This window comes from Eupeodes corollae, chromosome 2, assembly GCF_945859685.1.
Source record: "Eupeodes corollae chromosome 2, idEupCoro1.1, whole genome shotgun sequence".
NCBI classification, from domain to species: domain Eukaryota; kingdom Metazoa; phylum Arthropoda; class Insecta; order Diptera; family Syrphidae; genus Eupeodes; species Eupeodes corollae.
In genome coordinates this window covers 96,650,263-96,674,351 of record NC_079148.1, presented here as the reverse complement: position 1 = coordinate 96,674,351, position 24,089 = coordinate 96,650,263, and the positions used below count along the sequence as shown (strand labels likewise).

At 33.2% G+C, this 24,089-nt stretch overlaps 1 protein-coding gene across 1 annotated transcript in view; it reads right to left on the bottom strand.

Annotated features, from left to right (window-relative positions):
- Positions 1-68: 68 nt before the first annotated feature.
- LOC129945134 (uncharacterized) overlaps positions 69-24,089 on the bottom strand; it is a 43,204-nt gene continuing 19,183 nt past the window's right edge. Inside the window, exons 4-8 of the mRNA XM_056054792.1 lie at positions 12,798-12,870; positions 7,711-8,216; positions 5,814-5,820; positions 1,093-1,119; positions 69-999 (exon numbers count right to left, since the gene is read on the bottom strand). Of these exons, the coding sequence (XP_055910767.1) occupies positions 377-999; positions 1,093-1,119; positions 5,814-5,820; positions 7,711-8,216; positions 12,798-12,870 (1,236 nt within the window). The 3' untranslated portion in view covers positions 69-376. The remainder of the gene's footprint in view (positions 1,000-1,092; positions 1,120-5,813; positions 5,821-7,710; positions 8,217-12,797; positions 12,871-24,089) is intronic.

Sequence of the window (24,089 nt, the reverse complement as noted above, 5' to 3'; positions counted from 1 at the left end):
CTTCAATGAGTATTATTTTTAATAAAATTCTTACCTTGCAGTTCGAAGTGATAGAGAGAAAAAAATAGTTTAAAAAATGGATACTTATATTTTTATAAGTGCTTTATTAAAAATAGTTTTTTAATTGTAGTAAAACAGTAAATAAAATTTTGTTGAAATTTACAAAAATACACTTTTTTTATTACATAAATTGTTTATCGTATTTAATCTAATCAACTAAAAAATACTTTTTTAATCTTGTGTCTAAGAAAATCCCTTACATAAAAATGCAAACATTTCTAAAAAATAAATGAAAAATGATAATATTATAGGTATTCGAGTTCAAAATAAACAATATACAGCTTTGCATATTTTAGTCAATGTTAAGTAAATTGCTTTATCCATATCTTGGGGCAGGTGCATTCGATTGACTACTGCCGCTGCCACTGCCACCTAAACTATTACGGCTCACTGACCAATTAGATCCAAAACCACAAGCTACATCCGAATCAGAATCGCCCATGCTCACAACTTGTTCCGATAATATACCAATCGGAGCCCGCAGTTGATTCGGAGTGGTTGGCATACTGCTGTATCCTGTCAAGGTAGTCCGGCATTCAGATGTGTTATTGCGTTTGGTCTTTCGAGTTTTGAGCGAGTCACTTCCTTGTGGCGGTGGCATACCAGCACTTCCATCTCGAGGAATATTATCGGCTGAGCCCCAAGTTTTATGGATTTTTTCAAACTTATTCTTCGTATTGATGGGAACACTCGCTCGAGTTGTCAATTGAGTCGACGTCCCTAAGGGTTTGATTGTCCGCATCATCGGATTCGCAGCTGTTATAGCATGTGGATGGTGTCGGTGATGGGGATGGTGTTGATGACCTGCTGGACCCGTCACCGCGTGAGTGTTCGTATTCCCGTTGCCATTGCCCACTCCCAAGAAGTTGCTGAATGCTTCTGTTGTCTTCTTCACTCTCACATTCAAAGAACCAATCCGCAGGAATCCCAAATCTTTTTCTACACGAAATTGTAACCAAATAATAATAGAAAAGTTTAACAAATATATTTAATTAAACAATTATGTTGTTAATGTATTTATTATTAACCAACCTGTATGTTTTCTCCTTGCCTTGATTTCTGTAATTTTAATAAAGAATATTTTCGTGTTTTATGAGTTATTTTGTTAACTGTTATAAATTTATAACCAACCAACCAAAAAAAATAAATCTGGCATGCAAAGTATTATTTACAAAGTTTGTTTAAACAAATTCAGTTACGCATTTTAAGTGCAGTATAGTTTTTTTTAAATTTTATATGTACAATTTAAAAATGTAGAGTGTTTTTAATAAACATTGATATTTGTGTTGTTTTGTAATTTATAAATATGTGCGCGTATTTTAATATTCCCAAAAAATTACTTATTTTAATTTCCATATTTATTTTGATTAAAAATACAAACGTTTGTCATTATTTAAAAACAATTAACAGACCACTTGTATATGATTTTTTATACAAAACACGATTTCAAAAAGCCCGCGAGATGAGGGTGGGGTATTTAAGTTTCCACAGTGCCACTAGATGTCGCTCGAGTGCTTTTTACGAGCCCAGAAAAACTTAAAATGGCGTCACGAAAGTGTAAATATGATGCTGATGCATTTTGTTACATATGTGATCAATTTAATAAAGTTCGAGACGTGAAATACGATCTAAGGACTTCAGCGTTCTCTGTGAAGCCTACGAAGCCTATTTTGACTGTCCTGTTCGGAATCAAGACAAGCCATGGGCTCCACATGTTACTTGTAAAGGGTGTCCCAAAATTAAAGCAAGATTTGCATTTGCCGTCATTTGTGCAGTGAAGTGTGAAAAAAGCAATTTGACAACTAACAGTATAGGGTTATTAAAAATGGAGCGTTACACGATAGAACAACGTGTCTTCATTATTAAGTAATATTTCAAAAATAGTGAAAGCTTGGCGGCTGCAGTTCGAAAATTGCATACAAAATATGGTCGGAATAGTGTTTTAACTTCATCAACTGTGAAGAGATTAATTGAAAAACTCATGGAGACTGGATCCGTTGGAGACGCCAAACACACTGGTCGTCCAAAAACAAGCCGTTCAAATGTGAATGTCGAAGCAGTGCGTGAGAGTGTTGCTGACAATCCAGGAACCTCAATTCGACGTCGTGGACAAGAATTTCAAATTTCAAGAACCTCTCTACAGCGTATACTCGACAAAAATCTGTGTCTTCATGCTTACAATATTCAATTAACACAACAATTGAAGCCTAATGACCATGGACAGAGAAGAGAGTTCGTTGAATGGATTATTGAACATCAACAAATGGACCCTGATTTTTCGAGCAAAATCATCCTAAGCGATGAAGCACATTTTCATCTTGATGGCTTTGTCAATCGCCAAAATTGCCGCATTTGGGGTTCGGAGAACCCACATGTGATTGTCGAAAAACAAATGCATCCACAACGCGTGACTGCATGGTGTGGATTTTGGGCTGGAGGCATAATTGGGCCATATTTTTTTGAAAATGATGCTGGCCAAGCAGTGACTGTTACTGGTGCTCGATATCGCGACATGATTACACAGTTCTTTCTGCCAAAATTGGATGATATTGATGTGTCCAATATGTGGTTTCAACAAGACGGTGCCACATGTCATACAGCCCGTGAAACAATTCAATTACTGCAGGTCGTGTACTCTCTCGTTTAGGTGATCAAAATTGGCCTCCTAGATCGTGTCATTTAACACCATTAGTCTTCTTTTTATGGGGTTATTTGAAATCACAAGTCTATGTCAACAAGCCCACAACCACCCGTGCATTAAAGGAGGAGATTCAACGCTGCATCAACGAAATTCAGCCACATTTATGCAGAATGGTCATGGAAAATTTCAACAAAAGAGTGCGCATGTGCATGCAAAGCCGTGGAGGCCATTTGTCCGATGTGTTATTCCATACATAACCCTATCCTATGTACTTTACGAGTCAATAAAAATATAACTATCAAAAGACTACAAACGGCGTTTCTATTTAATTCAAATCTTGCGTTAATTTTGGGACACCCTTTAGTTATTGTAAAAAATGTTGGAAGGTAAGCAATTTTTAATTAAGCGATGAATTGAATATAGTCGATATATTCATTTTTATTTTTATATTTTCAGGTTGGTATCGAGGTAAAATATGCAATAGCAAGCATCTGGAGAGAACCAAAAGATCATGTCACCGACAGCTCCTTTTGCATTGTGAATCCGAGTAAAAGACGTGGAGGAAAAAATGTAAAATCTATCGAATATCCTGACCTCCAATTTTCTTCTGCTCCAATCGCTCACGACCCGACACGACCAATATCTGAGCCACCAAAAGAATTATTTTAGAAGAGTAGCTCATCTCTTAGTTCTAGTAAAAGTAATTCCAATAAGGAGTTTTTGCCTATACCAGAACAACCAAAACACCATCTCGCTACTACAGATGATTTTAACGACTTAATTAGAGATTTAAATTTGCCAAAAGGTAAGGCAGAGCTTTTAGGATCTCGTTTAAAATAGTGGAACTTGCTTGATGATGTAAAGATCACGGATCAGCGGACTAGACATGAAATATTCTCAACGTTTTTCAAGAAAGAAGATGGACCTTGTTTTTGTAATGACATAAAAGGTATGTTTGAAACAATTGGCATACCTTGTGTTGCTAGGGAATGGCGTTTATTCATTGACAGCTCTACAAAAAGCTTGAAAGCTGTTCTTTCACACAATGAAAATAAACAACCGTCTCTTCCATTAGCTCACTCAGTGCATCTTAAAGAAAATTGTGAAAGGGTTAAAATCTTGCTTCCATTAGTGAGGTATTGCGACTATAACTTGCAGCTGATTGGAGATTTTAAAATGGTGGGGGTTTTTAATGGGATTATAAAGTGGATATAGTGTATAGGACAGCAGATCGGATTTTAAACACTATATTCAACGGTCACGGCCTGTAAGAACAAAATTATTTGAAATTTGAAACGTTCCTTAATCGTCATCAAAATCTGGAATGTTAGGAAATAACAAAGCTGATAGCTACGAAAAGTTAGTTAAGGATATGCTGACAAATTTTAAGGGCATGAAAAAGGCAATTGGTAATAAATGGGGCCTACAGCCCCGCATTACACACTGGCTATATATCTCGGTCATAAGGCCTATCCTTACTTATGGAGTAGCGGTATGGTGGGCGGCGCTAGATATAGCGACAAATCGCGATAAACTCAGCAAAGTCCAACAAACAGCCTGCATGTGTATGGGAGGAGCACTTCGCTCTACCCCCCTCCGCCTCACTTGATGTTCTGTTCCATCTAATATCACTGGACATTTTCAGCAAGCAAACGGCCGCTAATACAGCCATACGGCTTCAAGCCTCCTCTCTGTAGATCAATAATGGAATAGGCCACACCACTATTTTGAACTCGTTCAGAACTATAAACAATAATATTGACTACACCATACCCCATCCTCAGTTTAATAACTATAGCTTGAAATATACCTCCCAGGTCTTCTTGGGAGAATACATCAATTTTTATCGATGATCCTATAAACTTTCATACAGACGGATCAAAAACGGAGGATGGGGTTGGTGGAGGCGTATACTCAGATAGACTAAACTTAAGTCTCACCTTTCCTACCCGACCATTGTAGCGTCTTCCAAACTCAAATCCTGGCTATAAAAGAATGTCATTAAAAGTACATATGCTGCATGCTCATTTAGATAAATTTAAAATTAACATGGGAGCGTATTCAGAAGAGCAAGGTGAACGTTTTCATCATGACATCATGAACTTTGAACAACGTTATCAAAGAAAATACGTCGAAAATATGCTGGGAGACTATATTTGGGGTTTATTGAGAGAAAGTAGTTATGAACATAAAAGAAAAAGCAAAAATATGAACTTTTAAATTATTTTCTACTTTCTTGCAAATTAATTCGATAGTAAAACTTAATAAAAGTAATAAAAAAATTTATTTGAATAGTTTAATTTTCAATTACACATTCAAATCAGAGATTTTGAAAAATATCGTCCAACCGGTCTCCCAAACATAAAAGCAAACTTTTTCATGTTATATATATTTTTTTCGTCTAATTACGTTATTCGTTCCATCTAAAATTTACTATTTTATAGTTTTTAAAGTCCTCAAATGGAATACGAATTCAAAAAATGGTTCAAGTAGATTTTAAGGCTTTTCTTATTCTGACTCTGAACGTCTAATCACCAATTCCTAGCTCAATTTTTCTCAATCGCAGAAATCATATATTAAACACCATGAGTTTTGCATAACCCTAGCATAATGTTTTTGCAGGTTTTTGAAGTATTCGAGTTTAAAATGTCAAAAACATTTCTTAATCAATAAATGAAATTGGGAAACAAAAGAGCTGATGCGCGAACCTATTTTTTTAGCATAATGTTTTTGCAGGCTTTTGAAATATTCGAGTTTAAAATGTCAAAAACATTTCTTAATCAATTAATGAAATTGGGAACAAAAGAGCTGATGTGCGAACCTATTTTTTTCAGAACAAAAAAATGAACGATAGTCTAGAGTCATCAATTTTCTTGAGTCTCAGAGCCTGAAGTTATTTTGATAAGCAATTTTTTTTTTGATACTTTGGTTGGGGGACATTGCATAAAATGTACTCCATCTAAACTAGCTCTTGGTTAAATGCGAGTTCCACAAAAATTAAACTGTCCAATGGTGATAAGTGAAGCATATACGTGCATAAATACAAACATATTTTATTTTGTATACAACTCCTTTTTTGACAATTTAAATATAAACATATACATAACCATACCTTCTTCCTTTTCACAAAATAAAATAGTTAAAATGACTTTGTAAACATGGCACAAAATAAGACTAAGCCCAATGTAAATGTAATAAAAATCAATTAAAATCGAATCTTAATAAAAAGTCATATAAGCCTATGGATACAAATAATATGTTTGAATGTTGTAGGGAAATGAGGTATGCAACGGCATTTCTTTCAAAGCCATGTGGGAGGTAAAATCTTGAATCCAAAAACAAAGCACAAGAGTAAGGCCACAATTGGAACAGGAACTGACTGATAATCATGGAATCTAATGTCTACCTAGAAATTTGTATCCTAAATTTGATTACAAAAAATCGGATCAACCATTTAAAACTCAAGAAAGTCTTGATAGATTTTAATTTTTTCTTACTTGATGATGGATTCATTTAGAATTCAGAAATTCTCTTGTTATTAAATTTTTCATTTTTAAACCATCATAACTTTTTTCCTATGATATGTAACCAAAAGAATGATACATAAAAAAATCATATAAAAATCTGATGATTGCAAAATACATATGTCCAAGACGTTTTGGTTGGAGCCTTTTGCTTTCCAGACGCATTTCAAACTTTCTCAAACGCTTTTCTCAATTTGAAACCCCGGTAACTTTTTTCCTATGATATATAACCAAAATAATAATATCATGATAAAACATCAGGAAGTTGTCTGCAGATTTGTAAAACAAGCGCCACTGATTTGCATTTCGAAAAAAAGTTATGAGGGTTTAAAATTGAAAAATGCATTTTTATACTTTAAGCAAAATTATCTGTCAAGCAGAAGGCTGCAACCAAAACGTATTGGACACACACTCGGGTGTTTATAATTTCAACCTCAATACCGAACAACTGACCATTTTCGAAGGCTCATCTCCTGCTGAGGCTGAATACGGTTGAATTAGATATAATGGTACGTACATTTTGCAATTTTCAATTTTGGTAAAAGTGCTTTGACGGCTTTGGGCATGCAACCGACGCAACGCCAACGCCAGCCGTTCCGTTTTCTTGTCAGCAAAAAAAAATAAAATATTTTAGAAAATTGTAACGCATGATAATTACTTTTTGACAATGTAACTAATCATTGGGTTGATTTTGAATGCATTTTGTACTGCTCTTTAATTATAAATAAGTTCTTCAAAAATTGTTGCTAAAAAAGCAATTCGTTTTCTAAATTGTTGAAAAATGCCAAACTATACGATTCTGTTTGATTTTCTTAAGGCTTCATAGTTATTAATAAATGAATGTTTGTTCTGCTGTAAATATGTTTTTGTGTTTGCAGTTATTAAGTTAAAAAATTATAAAATTTAATTTGTATCACAACAAAAGCATAGAATGGTCCGAAAATGCAGTCGCTGATATAAGTATGAACACTGTTAAAAAAAGTTAGCAAATTAATAAAGAGAACGCAAACTCATTTTTGTTAACCCTGCAACAAAAAAAACGCATTCTCAAAAATATACACATTGAATATTGAACTTGCCTCCAAGAAGAATATCCATCACTGTTTACAAATTGCAAACGCATTGCCTGAATTTCTATTGGGTTTCATTTGAAGTTCCATTTCGCAGCAAGAAAATTATTAAAAATAAGAGAAATTTACTACATTTATACATTTTATCATATAATAAGAAAAATATTAAAATAACATAGTGCGAATAATAATAAAAATGCATTTAATTGATTAAATACGAATTTAATTAGATCAAAGTTTATAAAAGTGTTACAACATGCAAAGGATTAGATTAAAGTTTAACAAAAGCCAATAAAAAAATAGAAATAAAAATAAATTATAAAACAAAAATTGTGTTAGAAACAAGCGAACTTTCGAAAATTCCAAGATTAGTATAAAATATAAAAGTAATACATTTGATTAGTTTAAATTTTTACTCCGAGTTGTGGTTGTTAGTTACCATTTCCGACCTATTGCTGGCGGCGCGGAATGTCTTGCGTAAAAAGCTCTCCTTGCGACGACTTGGAATTTTGCCATAGTAGTTGTTTGATGGGGAACCTGAGTCCGAACTAAGGACATCATTGTTATTGTTTGTCGACGTCGCAGTCGCTCTATCAGGCGAAGAGAATGCTCCTGATGGCTTTAGTTGAGCTTGTGGATCTTGGTCCAACATCGATTGGAGTGTTTTTCGTTTTTTACTGGCCATAATTGATTGATTACGCAAAAGGGAACTTCCAGACATGGTGGCATAACGACCTTGGGAGCGCTTTTTACGCGAAAAACCAACCGTTCCACCAGCATTAAGGTTACGGAATTTCGCCGGCAGTTGAGGCATAAACACATCATACTCACTGCTGTAAGTTGAAGCCGAGACACTTGTGCGCTGCTTGTGATAGTCCAATGGTTTGTTGCCGCTCCAGTCCATAAGATCTCGATTTGCTTCTGTAAAGGATGAAATTCAAAATTGATTTTAATTGTAGGAAATATGGTTTTTTTTGTCAGTTGATATAATCGTGTGAATGAGAAAAGAAAATTGAACACAAAAACCCCTTTTGAAAAATCATCATATCATATCACCCTCCAGAGCTTCCGTGTCTGCCATAGGAATATAGAATAAGAAGGAAAGTTTGTACCCTAAAATATTATCTAGGAAAAACAACTTTTAAAAACATTATCACATAATGCAATTATTCAGTTTTTTTACGCCCATAAAATATAAGCTTCCCAGATTAATTTCAATCAAATAAAGTCGTAAAAAGAAGCGTCTTTACCTAACAACCACTATAGTAACACAACAAATATAGACCTTATCTTTGAATTTAACATAACATACTCTGATTTACTTTTTTTATTAAAACAGAACTTGCCGCCACTCATCACCCTATTACCACCACTAAAGCCTTTTTTTTCTGTCTTTGATGTGTAAATATAATAAATTAATCATAAAATTGTATCTTGGTTAGGTAAATGTCAATTAGGCAATTACGTACGTCAAAAATTTGAAGTCTCTTCTTCAAAATGATATAACACTCATATTTAATTTCCGATTCGATCAAAAAAAGGGACATCGGCAACAACAAACGTCACTATAATCTTTGATCAAATGAATGAGCACCTACTTAAAGTATTTGTTTGCTGAATGTGCATGTGGTCTCGTGTATAGCTGGAGTGATGAGTATTTGATTGACAGGTGATAAGAAATATTAAATAGCGGTAGCCTTAGATCAAAGAATAAAATAAAAACGAACACACGAAAAATGAGCAGACTTTCGATTTTAATTTGGATATTGGTGTTGGGGCCCATGTGTCGTTACATTATACAAATTTTAGTCCTTCCTTTGGCTTAATTTTTACCGGAAGACCGAATGTCTCTGTTTGAAATGAGAGATTGGAATAAATATTTAGAAAACACTTGAAGTTCTAATACGAATACTTTCACTACCTCAATACCATTACTTATGTAAACATTTTTACACTCAATAAGGTCCCTTATTTTTGAAAAATATGTTCCAAGAAGTCGAATGATTTTTGAATTTGTTTTTATCTGAGTTTCATTTTCACTATTTAACTTTGGAGCATTGTGTCCTTTATAGATTTATATACGCTTATATTTCACAATAATATTGATTTTGAGAAGGGTTAGGGTCAAAGTGTTCTACAGATCATAATACTGTATTTAAAATATTGTATCTCAAAATACTGTATTTTAAAATACTGTAAGTCTTATTTAAAAACACTATAGAACCTGCATAAACTTATGTAATCTCTATAATGCCTCTAAGCGCAAAAATGCTATTTGTGAAAACTTATGCAAGGTTGCATAGTACCATAATAAGCTGAATACGTTTTGAGGTTGAATATAGACTACATAAGGAAATTATTTTATAAATGTCATTTTAATTTCTCTCCATTATTGTAATTAAAAAGAAAGCCATAATGCTTTTCCAGTTTAGCTCGTTTATTATTGATTTTAATAATTTAAATCGTTAAATTCTCTCAAATACGGGAGTTTCCAAATGTGGTTGGGGCTATTGACTGTACCCATATAAGGATCCCAAAAGTAGGTGGCCCATCAGGGTAGTACTATATAAATAGAAAAGGCTATTACTCGCTGAATACCCAAGTAGTATGCGACGCATCCCTAAAAATGATTGACATTGTTTGCGGCTGGGGAGGCAGCTTTCATGGCTAACGACATTTTAGGGAAAGAAGAATTTAACAAAGATTTGATGATGGGTAGGTCAATGGTCGTCTGCTTGGGATGGTGGGTACCCTTGTACTAATATCCTCTTTACCTTCGTGTTAAATACTCGAACGGATGCTCAAATAAGATACAATATATCTCATATAGATCCTCTTGGAAAGATGCTTTGGAGTGTGGAAGGGAAGATTCCGCATTTTGTTATCAGCATTTTGTTTTATTCTTTGTTATTAGCAGATCTTTATAACTTGGCAATTGATTTCCAAGATATTCTTTCAGCCACAACACAAATTTGTATATTTTATTTGTTATGAAAAACAGCTGATTTGATAGACAGATAAATGGAATAGATTGTTCCATTTTGGTACTTTTTTTTAAATAAGCATTGTAGAACTAAAATTTATATCAGAATTTTGTATAAATGGGAATTTTCGTAACGTTACATAGAGCCTACATAAATACTTATGCACTGGCATAAATATTCATCTGTTTAGCGAATTCTATTAAATGGGACCGTGTATGTACAAAATTCTATATTTCAAAATTCTTTGTTTCAAAATGCTGTTGATAGATTGAAAAATTAAAATCGTTTTAATAATGTAAAAAGGTGCGCACTTATGTACATTATAAAAACTGTTTTTATTTTTCAGTTTATTAATAGCATTTTGAAATACAGAATTTTGAAATATAGAATTTTGAGAAATGCAAAGTTTTGAAACAGAATACTTTTCTAAGGAAAACTGATGGGCATTCCTAGCAGTAAGGGTATTACGGTTAAATTGTTTAAGGGGAGGAATGCAACTGGCAATTTCAATAAAGCATTGTTTATAAAATTAACGATAAAACAATGACAGGCATTAGACCTTGAGGCGGCGGTGATCAAGAGAAGCAAATGTCTAGGTAAGAAAACGATCTCCAATCATTTTTAGAACTCTTTTTAAATTAAATTCTACACGGTTTTTGAATCCCCATTGAACAATTCTGTCAAGATCAGTATTTAATAAGCTTATCATACGCTGCCATTGGTAGGCCACATCCAAACAACAAGGCTGGGAATCTAAAAACGAAAATGAAAAGCAGAGGGTATTCAGCGAAACAATGTAGTATGTTAGAAGTTTCAGAAAAAAGGTCATTTATGAATATAAGGAAGAGAGTTGGAGACAAAACGGAGCCCTGAGGCACACCAGCGTTTATATTGTGGATATAAGATTTCAACCCGTCCAATACTACTTGAATTGAACGGTTCGAAAGGTTATTTATAACCCAACGAAGAAGAGATTCATCTACACCAAAAGCACGCATTTTAGATAAGAAATATTAAGTGCAATAATTTTACTTTCTCTAAAACGATGTAAAGATTTGTTCCACTGCTTGGTGAGATCATCAATGAAAGCCATACTGCCGGTCATTAAGAAGCTTCTGTTCTTCAAGATATTTCTTAAGCTGAAAAATGATTAGCATTTCCATGACCTTGGAAAAAAGGGACTTAAGTGAGATAAAGTATTTTAAATTTACAGTATTTTGAAATACAGAATATTAACTATACAATATTACGACCTACAGTTTTATACAGTATCGTACAGAATTTTGACAATGCAGTACAGCATTTCGATCTGCTCCCTTTGGAGAAACATCCTTTTATAATTCGAAAAAGGAAAGATTATATTGTCTTTTGAAGGTTATGTTAATTCATGAAGCAGTTACTTCTCAATAGAATTCGTCATGGTTTTTCAAGTTTAGAATCTTTTTTTTTTCAATTCCGTGTAAATATTTTCAGTACCTCATTTATTTAAAAAAAAATCCTCATACGTTTTGAATCTTCACCTGCCCTACATAAACTTTAATGCTGAAGCTTCTATGCTAAAACGGTTCTTAACATGAAAACGCAAAATAGTAAACAAGCAATTTTTGTTTTTATTACGATGATTAATGCTCAAGTTTTTTTTTAGAATATGTTGAAGAAAATATAAAAATAATGTTGAAAACGGGTACTTCTAAATTTGAGCACATAAAGCTGAAATCGGAATTCATATTTACAATCATCACCAAGATATTTAACTCTGAAATTAATAATTCAAAACTATAAACTTATTACACTAGAACTCGATTGAGCTCTAACTCATTTCTTCATTAAGTTCTCAAGCCTTAGAACTCTGATTTAAATATAAATTTAAGATATAGAACTTCTATTTATAACAACCTTAAATTTAAGGTCTGGAATATTAGAACTCGATTCAGCTCTAACTTATTTCTTCATTACGTTCTCAAGTTTAAGAACTCTGATTTAGATCTAAGTTTAAGATAGAACTTCGATTATCAAATCGAATCAAATTCAATCAAATTTAAGGTCTAAATATTAGAACTCGGTACTTGAGTCTTCCACAGGCCTAATTTTTAGACTCATATCGGTTTTTAATTGAATTTATGTATATTAATAAAATATTTCTAAAAAATACACAAACATGGCCGGTTGGGCAAAAAGTCATAAATAGGAGCTGCAGAATTTAAAATTTTGTGGACGCTGACAAAAACAAAAGGCTGAAAGTAAAACGTCTTGAACACAATTTTGAGTAACCAAGGGATTTCTACTTTGTAAAATCATTGTACAATATTTTGTTAAAAGCTACTTCGCATTTTACTCTAGCCTTAAAAAAGCGTCTCATGTATTTTGTTTGCATTTTCAAAGCTTTATTTAAAAAACGTGACCTGAAAGAGAAATTATAAGTTAAGATTGTTTGGTTTGTGCAACTGACAAGAAACATTAAATTTTGTTGAATAGTGTAATGTTTTTTTAAATAAAATAAATATGTAGAAAAACTTACTGTAAACATTGCACAGAAGTGCAAATATATCTTCCCTTCCGAATTGCATAGCAAGATGTAAAGGTGTATATCCCTGAAATTAAATGATAAAACATTAATAAATAACAAATCATTCAAAATTCTCTACCACAAATTCATTTATTTATTATAAAGTTGCTTAGCATATTACATACAAAATAAATTTAAAAAGAGGCTGGGTTGCGACCCACACTGATAACTTCCCATCCCGTCTGTCGATTTGTCTTGCTTAAAAGTTTGTAGGTTTTCGTCTTGGGTTAAGAAAGTTGTGAGTTGAATTATTCTTATAAATTTTAAAATTACCAACAATAGTTTTCATATCAAAACAATAGTTAAGATTAAAAATCTAGTTTTGTTAAAAAGATTTTTAGTGGAAAACAAATTTTTACCAATTTTATTAGCATTTCTAAAATTACAATTTAACTTTCGACTTTCAAGTAGAGATTCATATTCGTTCCATCGAATACCGTGATTTCAAACAAATCAACTATACGTCACTTGAAATGGATCTTAGAAGCATAAACTGGAATAATATCATGGAAATCCGATCCCCCAGCGTGCAGGTAGATTTTCTGAATAGCAGGGTGAATAGATTATTTGAGACCCATGTACCCTTAAAAACCAAAAGCTGCGCTCCTCACAACAAACCATGGTTCACAAATGACATACGTTCTTTGATGAGACAGCGAGACCTAGCCTATAGACGGTGGAAACTCTTTCGTCTTGACAGCTTTCACCAAAAATTTACCTCTTTGCGCAACAAAACTGTTCAAAAAATTCGAAAGGCAAAATCCGCTTTGTATGCAACTCGCATCAACGCGTCTTTAGGAAGTAAGCAAATTTGGAAAAATTTGAAGAATATCGGTGTTGGAAAAGAATCTTGTGGTTTAGCTGAAGACATAGACATCAACGCTCTCAACAAATCTTTCGTTTCTAACCCAACTATTAATCAGCAATCGTTAGATCCCATACAATATTGTGAAGAGATTTTTTCATCGCATACCTCAAACTCAAATTCATTTACGTTTTCTGCAATAACTGCGGAGGATGTTGTAGAAGCACTCCTCTCTATTAAGTCTAATGCTATAGGCCTTGATAATATGCACCCTTCGTTTTTAAAAATTATATTACCAACGCTCTTGCCCGTTATTACCCATATTTTTAAATTTATCTTGGCACAAAATGAATTCCCAACACAATGGAAAAGAGCAAAAGTATTACCCATTCCAAAAACTTCAAAAGGAGACGAATTTAGGCCAATCTCAATATTGCCATTTTTATCAAAAGTTTTTGAGAAAATTATACAAAAACAAATGAATGAGTTTCTTAATCTGTTCAGTCTATTAACCCCCAAGCAATCAGGCTTTCGAAAGAAAAACAGCTGCATTACAGCTGTGTTAAGTGTCTCGGAAGATATAAGGAAAGCTATGGACGAGGATAATGTCACATTTTTAATACTCCTCGATTTCTCAAAAGCGTTTGACATGGTAAATCACATGGTACTTTGCGAAAAACTCTTACGTCATTTTAACTTTTCTTCCTCCGCAGTCAGGCTCTTATTTTCATACCTTACTGATCGAGTGCAAGCAGTAGAGGTTAACAGAACTCTTTCCAACTTCTTACCTGTCGTTAGGGGTGTTCCACAAGGTTCGATTCTTGGCCCGTTGTTGTTTTCAATCTATGTTAACGAACTTCCTTCAATTGTAAGACAATGTTCAATACGCCTGTATGCTGATGACACCCAACTCTATTTGAGCTGCCCATTGGGACGTATTGAACACTCTGCAGCTTGTATAAATGAGGACTTAAGCTTGATTGAGCGTTGGTCGGTTGAAAACTGCTTACTTCTTAACCCAAAGAAATCAAAGTGTCTCGTGGTTTTAAAAAACAAAATTGATGTGTCTTACTTTCCAGCAATCCTTTTGAATAACTGTCCTATTGCTTATGTCGACTCAGCTAAAAATTTAGGTGTAGTTTTTAACCGCAGCCTTACCTGGACACATCACATAAACAACACAATTGGGAAATCGTATGGTGTCCTACGCATGCTATGGTCAACACAGCACTTTATTCATTTAACAATTAGAATTCTGCTAGTGAAAACGCTGATTTTACCCCTGCTTACTTACGGCTGTGAAATATTTTGTAAGTTAGACTTCGAGAGTAAAAGGAAATTAACGGTTGCATTTAATAGCGCAATAAGATATATTCACGGGCTGCGACGTTACGATAGAGTTTCGCAGTATACATCCCAACTTCTTGGGATGTCGTTTGAGAATTTTATAAAATTCCGCACAATAACCTTGTTCTCTGACATACTTCTAACCCGCCAACCTGAGGATCTTTACAATGAATTAAAATTTTTCAACTCAAACAGATGTCGTGATCTAGTAATTCCGCGTTTTCATTGTCTAACATCTGAACGTCAGTTCTTTGTCAACTCAGTAAGAATTTGGAATTCATTGCCGCGAGAAATCAAAAGTATTAATAACACGAAACAAATGGGAAAGGAACTTAAACTTTACTTTAATAATGCATAGATTAAGTTAAATTCGCAAATTTGTAAAAATATGTAAAACTTGAATTTAAATCAATTATGTACGTAGCTACTATACATTTTACAAGCTACACTATAAATAAGATATTGTATCTTAAAGTGTAAGCTAATCAAGAAAATAAATAAATACTAAAATACTAAAATACAAATTGGATGGATGAAATTAATTTGAGAGATATTAAGAACCGAACATCAATTTTTACCAAATTTGAGTACTATTACTTTTTTTTTATAAAAAAACGGACTGTTGGATTTTTATAAAAAATTTACTGAATGTTGAAAACAATATTTCCTGTGAAATAAAATTAGTTGGAAGACATATTTTTAATTTTTGAAAAACTATTTTAGTGGAAAATTTATACCAAGTAAAGTATTACTTTTTTAGGATTTTATTTCTCACAATTTTTCCAAATGTTGAAAACAATATTTCTTATAAGTGAAAATGAATTGGAAGCCATAATCTCAAATTGTTGAAAAGATATTTGAATCGAAAATCAAGTTTTATCAGCTTTTGTTCATTTCTTTGTACGTTATTAGTTTTTTGTAAAAAAAACTCTCAATTCGATTTTTCTCAAAATTTAACTGAATGTTGCCAACAATAAAAAGTAGTAAAGTTGACAAGATTAAAGTAGTTTATAGTAGTAGATATTTCAGTCGAAAACCAAATTTTACACACTATTATTAATTTGTTTGTTTAGGCTTTTATTTTTTGTAAGAAAACTGTCAATTAGATTTTTTCCAAAATTTTTCCGAATGTTGAAAATAATATTTCTTTTAAGTTGTTAAATTAAAAGTTAAATTTTGTCAATCCAATGACTTTATCTGGATCAATAAGATCTCGAAAAAATTTCAGGCCGGTGTCCAAATAATTACTTCAAATTAAATAATAGCAATGCAAGTTAATTCCAGTCAATCTTTTTAACCGTTTCTAGTTCCTCCAAAATCTGAGTGCGTCTTTCCGAGTGGATGGATAACACCATTTGTCCAGCTTGTCCCTAAAAAAGACCGCCTTTAACTTTCCAAGGTCGTGAAAACGCTGATCAGTTTTAAGATTAAAAAATATTTTGAAGAATGACATTCGTAGCAATGCGTTCAATGGTGATCTTATGGCTGAATCACAAACACGCTTCATCTTCGGCTTAGTCTGACGTTTACGAGTTCAGCCATAGGAATTCAATGCATGCTATCACAATTAAGCTTTGACCTCATGTTTCGTTTAGCAATCATAAGGAAGAGAACGTAATGTTACCTAATGTGACTCCAAATGTGACTAGTTCAAATTTGCTGATAATTTGCTTTGTCTGACAGCTCCACAGCTGTACAAAAAATAAACAAACAAAATACATTTGCTTTTGGAGGGTTTTCCATTGGTTATAATAGAAATATCATTCAAAGCAACCTCGAAGCAGACCCATCGTAACGCAGACGAAGCCGAAGCTGAAGCGTGTTTGTGTATCAGCCATTATGTTTTATCTCACGGAATAAAGAAACAAATCTTTGCATCGTTTTGAATATTAGATATTATGATTATTGCACTTGATATTTCAAAAGCATTTGAAAGAGCTTGGAAGAAGCTCTTCTTCTAAACCACTTAATTGTTTCGCTGACGAACGCTGACCCTTAGCTTTTCATTTAACAGCATTAAGAATTTTAGCAGCATGGAGAATCAAAAACCGTTCAGAACTTAATGCTTGCAAACATTTATACTTTCTACTGTTACAAAAGCGTTACCCTCCTTCAATACCACTATCTCATAGGTGGCACTTGCATCAATGAGACTAAACAGCTTTCAGTTCTAGGTATATGCGTCACAAACCATCTCTTGTATATTGATCAAATATTCAATATCTCCAAAAATGCTGCTAAGTGTTTAGGTTTTCTCAATCGATTCAAAAAGTTGTTTAAATCTTCTGATTTAACAATTATTTATAAAGCTTTTATTCGTCCAAAGTTATCATCTATGTGCCGGTGTCATAGTAACGTTTTGATTGAAAACAGAGCTCTTAAAATGATACTGAGACATTTGTTAATCTTGATCATCACCACAAGGTCTCATGTCTATTATTATCTTACCGCTTATTTTATAAACACTGTTCTAGTGAATACCCGTATTTTGGGGACGTATAAAATGCCGGGAAGGGGTGATGTGAGGGGGTTCCAAAATTTGAATGGAAACAAAAATGTCTTGCATTAAAAAATAATTGCTGCAACATAAAAATGATTTGCAAAAATAAAACAGGTGTTTTTAATTTGTGGACGCGTGGTTTCCAATCTGGCAAACATCGTCTTGTAGGTCGGTGGATGGTGGCCTCCAAGATCCCGCTATTTAGAGCCGCTGTGGGCTTATGAGAGGTACACACAGATAAGCCCCAGACGATTGAGGTCTTGAAAAATAAATTTGGCGTCTTATTACTGGAATACAGCTTTATAATAACTTCAAAAAGTGGCAAGCAATTGGGCTTCTCGGGAGGAATTTATTTAAGACAGCCACTTGTTCGAAGTAATTTTTAAAACATAATGGAAAACCCTTATCTAATAAAGCTTAACTCTTCGCCACATATTGAAAAAGAAATTATACGTTAAAAAACAAGCCTTAAAATACCACATAAAGCAAACTTAAATCATATGAATATTAAAAGCATTTCCTTACACGTTTGCAAAAGGGTTTCAAAAAGATTCAATGTTTTTTGGTAAGCTCTTTCAATTTCTCAATTTCGACACTAAACACTTGTCCCTTCAGTCATTTAAAAATCACAAGCAATATCCATCGTTTGGGCTTTTTTTAAATTATACGCTACACTGGAAAATCGCAGACGCCAATATATTTTATAGCCAACGTATAATACCCTAATACCTTATGTGTACCCTTATGTCACTTATGTTTTACAACTTCATATTAAAATTGAAAGAAACTGAAAGTCTGTGTCGAATTCGGCAAAAAAAAATAAAAGATTTTTTGTAAAAATAAATTATTTAAGTTTTGGTTTTTTAATGCATCGAATTGAGTTCACCAACAATATAATTGACATACCTTTTAATATTATATTGTTGTATATTTCCCAACCCTTTATCATATAATAGTACACCTATATACATAAGGCTATGGAAGGGATCATAATAGAAGAATTTTCTTGATAACCATATCGAAAGAAAGGATTATAAGTGAGAGGGTTTGTGTGACAATGTAAAGTGAACAACGGCAACTACGAGGAAAAGGACGAGCGACAACGACAAGGACATCATAGGAATTTAAATAAAATTTTAAAATTCGATTTACTACCCCTTTTGTTGAAGGGGTTTGAATTTGACATTGTAAATGATTGACATATTGAAAAGACGCCTGATGTTGCTACACCAACTTTCTGTTCAATTGTTCATATTGAAAAACACAAATGTGTTTAGTGGAAATTGCCAAAAAGGAACCGTGTTTCTTTTTTTTGATTTTTTAAATTAAATTAAGAAGTTACTCAAATGTCAATAAGAAGTCGTATTTGTTTCTTATCGTGAATCTGAGATATATCAGATGTTTTCAATAAAACATGGTTCCAATACATAGCGTTTTTTAATATAAACATCTTTGAATCAAGACGTGAGGATCATTTAACAACTTAAAGAAGAACTAACTCTTGTTGGGAAACTAAGCAAATTATGGTATCAATGCGCCGCTCAGTGAAACAAGAACGCAGCTTCAGTTTTTACGACTTTACACTGGATACGCCACCTATTTTCTATGTTGTAACACACAATTGTATTTGTACGTGAAGTAGATTAAAAGTAAAAGCAAATCAACTTTTGAGGCTAAAAGGTTCCGAAACCTAGAAACTTTCTTCGTTGATCGAAGCGATACAAAAAAGTTATATTTCTAGGTTAAAATTTGAGACCTTTTAATTTTATTTTGTCAAGGTTTTTATTGCAAAGTCTTTCAAACAGTTTATGTTCTTTTTTTAATAAAAAATGGTCCAACTTGGGGCTAGATTAACGATGCAGTGAGGCGAGACTGAGACCGTGAGTTTCATGGGCCTCGTCAACGGTCTTTTTGGGTTTTGTATTCTTCTTCTAAAAAATGCAAAAATTAATAAGAACTGCCTTTTTATACACTATTTTACCATAAGATCTATAGAAAATATCTAAAGATATTTAATATTGGGAATTTAAAAGCTTCTACCATTTGGAATATCGTTATTCGTGTGAGTCTTTCTTATAATACAATTAAATGATAACTTCCGGTGAAGATAACATAGGAAGTTATTGTAATGAACCTGATATGTCGAACTGAAAATGTTGACATTTCTCGATGTTTCAAGGTCCCAAGAGTCGAAATAAAAGATTTTTAGAGCAATATCTGTGCGTACCTCTGCACGTCCGTACGTCCGTACGTTCGCGAGGTTTTTTTCGTCGTCCATAGCTCAAGAACCACTACAGATATCGACTTCAAATACATTACTGTATTGTTATACAGATAATAATGCAGAAAGATAAAGATGCAGAAAGAACTCTTAAGAAAATTCTTTGGGTGTTTTTTTTTACCATAGCAGTTTAAAAAAAAGGTGAACATTTTGGTTAGCCATAAATATCTCACGAACCTTTAACGCTAGAGACTTGAATTAATTTTTATATTATATATTGTAACGTGATACCAAACAAATATATTTTTGTAAAAAATCCAATTAACGTTTTTTTTATAAAACAAAATAAACTGAAAAAAAAATTGTCACGTCGGAAATTTTACGAATACAAAATAATTTCATCTCCAAAACAATTTTGTGCAACGAAAAAAAAAAGTTTTTAACATCTGCTAAAATGTTGAGTCACTGACCTAGTTAGCACAATAAAAGTTCAACGGCTTAGATGGCTAGGTCATGTAGAGCGGATGGACATCAACGCTCCAGCCCGGAAGGTCTTCGAATCCAATCCCGAGGGACGGCGGCGCAGTAGAGGAAGACCGCGACTCAGTTGGCGCACCCAGGTGGGAGAGGACCTCAACCAACTTGACGTGCAAAACTGGAGACAGCTAGCTAGGGACCGAGCTGGCTGGAGACGCTTGTTGGTTGAGGCCCAGGTCCGCCCCGGACTGTAGCGCCACCTTAAGTAAGTAAGTAAGTAAAATGTTGAGTAAAATCAAATTGACAGTTTTTTTTTATAAAAATAAAAACGTAAAAAAAACATAACTTAAAGTTGATAAAAATTGATATTTTCAAAACTTTGAGACATTGGCGCAACATTTTAAACAAACTATTATTAAGGCCTTAGCACGATACTAGTTAATAATTTACTATATACATAGTAATCTACTAACTTTTTTCATTAATTTCAAACACTTTTTGTTGTTTTGCTAACTAGAATCACTAAAACCATTTTATAAAAAAAAAAACATAAACACATCTAAATAATGACAGATTGTGGAGTAAACAAAACAAACATACCTTAATATTTTTGCAAATGTCAAAGTGACAACATTGAATTTCTATTTTCTTTTTTCATTAATTTTGTTTTCATAACTCGCCGTGGTTTGTTTGCGTTAAAGTTTGAGTTCGTCGCAACTGTTTTGGATATTAACACCAAATAAAATTAAAAAATTATTCTAATAGGTATAAGGATTATTGTTTAGTGAAAACGTTTAAATGAAATGTGCATTAAATTATTGAATATCTGCGATAGATCGATTCCCCGTGAAGCATCTTTAATACCCAGAAGCAGCTACAATGCTACAACTGTTGGCTTCATATTCATATTCATATTTATTAATTTATAATTCACATTAAGATTACAACCTTATTATTTGTGAAACCTTTATAAAATATGTTAGAGCGTTCGAGAATTTTAAATTTAGTAGATACTAAAAACACAATTTTAAAACTATAGTTTACAATATTTAATTTTAATTTTTTTTATGAGTTATAATAACCCTAAGCATCATTGGTCAGATGCGTTAAAAGACGATTTTTGAATGCGTTTGTGTTAATTATTCTTCTAATTGTAATAGGAAGTGAGTTCCATAATTGAGTGGCATGGACAAAGAATGTACGTTCAGATGGCAGGCAAGCAAATCTTGGCTATATCAGTACGACAGTTCTTAGCAATCGGTTGTGCAAATAATCAGGTGCAAATAATCAGGTTGAAATACTGTGCCGCTGAATGAGAGTTCTAAATTGTATAAGGTTATCAAAAGTCAGACCCATTATTTGTTTGGAATAACTTGAAATATGGTCGTAATATCTTATATTGAAGATGTATCTGGCAAAGTTGTTGTATATAACATTAAGTTTTCGCCTTGTATTTGAGTCAACGCTACACCACACTTCACATCAATACAGCAGAATAGGTAATAGAAGAGATCTTACAGCAACATCTTACTACTGACATGAACAAACCTTTGGGATGTCCACAGTAGACGCAGAGCACTATATAACTTGCCAATTGTAGTAGCTGCATGGTGATTCCATGTTAAAGTCTCGTTAAAAATAATACCTAGATTCCTAGCAGACGTTACAAATTCAATAACTGAGCCACCCAGCAGAACCGGTGGAAAGCTTGACTTATCAAGGGCGCGCTTGTAAATACACAAGGTTTTAGATTTTCTTGGATTAAGGGTGAGGTTATGCTTGAGAGTCCACTGTTGTATAACTACTAGATCCTCATTAACATAGTTAATAGCATTTTTTATGCTATCTACAGGAGTGCCCAAGTATAATTGGACGTCATCAGCAAACATATGAACTTTACTAGATTTAACCAGTCGAGGAAGCTCATTAACATAAAGTGAAAATAACAGAGGTCCAAGAATAGAACCCTGAGAGACCCCTGCTGGGACTGTTAGAAATGAAGATATCTGATTTCCTACAGCAACGCATTGTTGTCGATTAGATAAGTATGAGTGCAGAAGTTTCACCGCAAAACGAGAGAATTTTAAATCATACTTAAGTTTTTGGCACAGCACAAAGTGATCGACTGTGTCAAACGCTTTTGAAAAATCTAGCAATGTTAAGAATGTAGCACGATTCATGTCCATCGCTCTGCATATATCATCAACAACAAGTAAAAGCGCCGTTTTACAGCTTCTTTTTGCCCGAAACCCGGATTGGTTTGTATCTAGCAGGCTATTGTATGTTAGGTTTCCGTGCAAATGTTTTAAAAGTAGTTTTTCAAAGACTTTGGATAGGAATGGCAGGCTAGCAATAGGCCTATATTCTGGGTAAGCACGGTTTAAAGTCTTAGTGATAGGAAGTATCTTAGTATATTTCCATATTCTCGGATGCTCAGAACTAGTTAATATAGAATTAAATAAATGAGTTATATATTTTAGAATATGAGGAAGTACAATTTTCAAGAACTTCGGATTTATCCCATCTATGCCTACCGCGCCTGATTTAATGGACAGCATTGCCTCGACGATATCTTCTTCTGTGAAACGAGTAAAGTTAAAACTTTGTTCGTCAATTTCTTTACTCGAAACATCATATGCAGAGCCATGAGAGTCAATTGAACTACGTGTTTTGGGAACAGATAAAGACACAAACTGGGCATTGAGTTGGTTGCAGTCTATGTTAGAATTAGGTTCAGAAATTCGTTTACCATTGCCCAATTTACGCAAGTTTTTCCAAAGGTTATTCCCAGATAGGTTATCTGGGTTCAATAAATTTTCATAGTAGCGTCTCTTAACCGTTTTAATGCGAGAAACTATTAAATTTCGGAAATAGCGAAAGATATCATGAAAAATTGCTAGTTTATAACGCTTCCAACGAACAAACGCATTGTTTCGTTTTTTAATCAAATCTATTATAGAAGCATTTAACCATGGCAAAGAATTACTTCTAATTACCTTATATTTCATGGGTACGTGACGATCATAAAGGTTGTTTAGATTTTCTTGCAAAAACTCTGCCTGTTGGTGCACAGATTGCATTTGATAGATATATTCCCATTGTGTACTTTGTACATCATAACTTAACCTATGGTAATCTATGGTCTGAAAGTCTCTATAACTTATGACTGCATCTGTCACGTCCAATTGAATATTATAGGTTAAGAATATCATATCATGACATGAGAAACCCGGGGCTTCGGTGTGAAGGTTGGTGGCAGTGGTTGTGGTTGGTGACTTTTGGGAACCTGGCGATATTGTTAAATCCGGATTTGATGTCATTCAACTCCGCAGGGGAAGATGGGAACTTTATAAAGTGTGGAAGTAGTGAAGCAATTGTTTTTCCGATGTTTTTAATTATTTTTCCAACTGTGGACTGCACCATTCCATGTAATGTTCCTAAAGTATTCGAAAAGTTGTGCATGTTTACATGTTTGTTGACTAGTAATAGAAAATTTAATTTACCAACAACAGTTGTTTTATCCAATCTATACCTGAAGTAAAATTCACCATCGGTAAGCTTTCAAGACGATTTGCTCGAGTTTTAAAACTTTTATCTTTCCTACGCAACACTGAATCCTCAAACATTTCAAAATCATCTTCCTCCGAAAACATTTTAATTAATTTACTTTTTATGATATCTATAAATAAATTTTATTTCAAAATTTATCAATTTTAAAACACTTCGCTACATTTGAGAAATATGACATATGTCATACAGATTTAGTACGATACTAAAAAGATAAAGTAGACATTTGGTGATTTTAACTTTAGTAACATGTTAAGAAGATGGTACGATACTTAACTCGTTTAACATTATCAAAATCCTTTTTTAACCTAGTACTTAAAATGATTT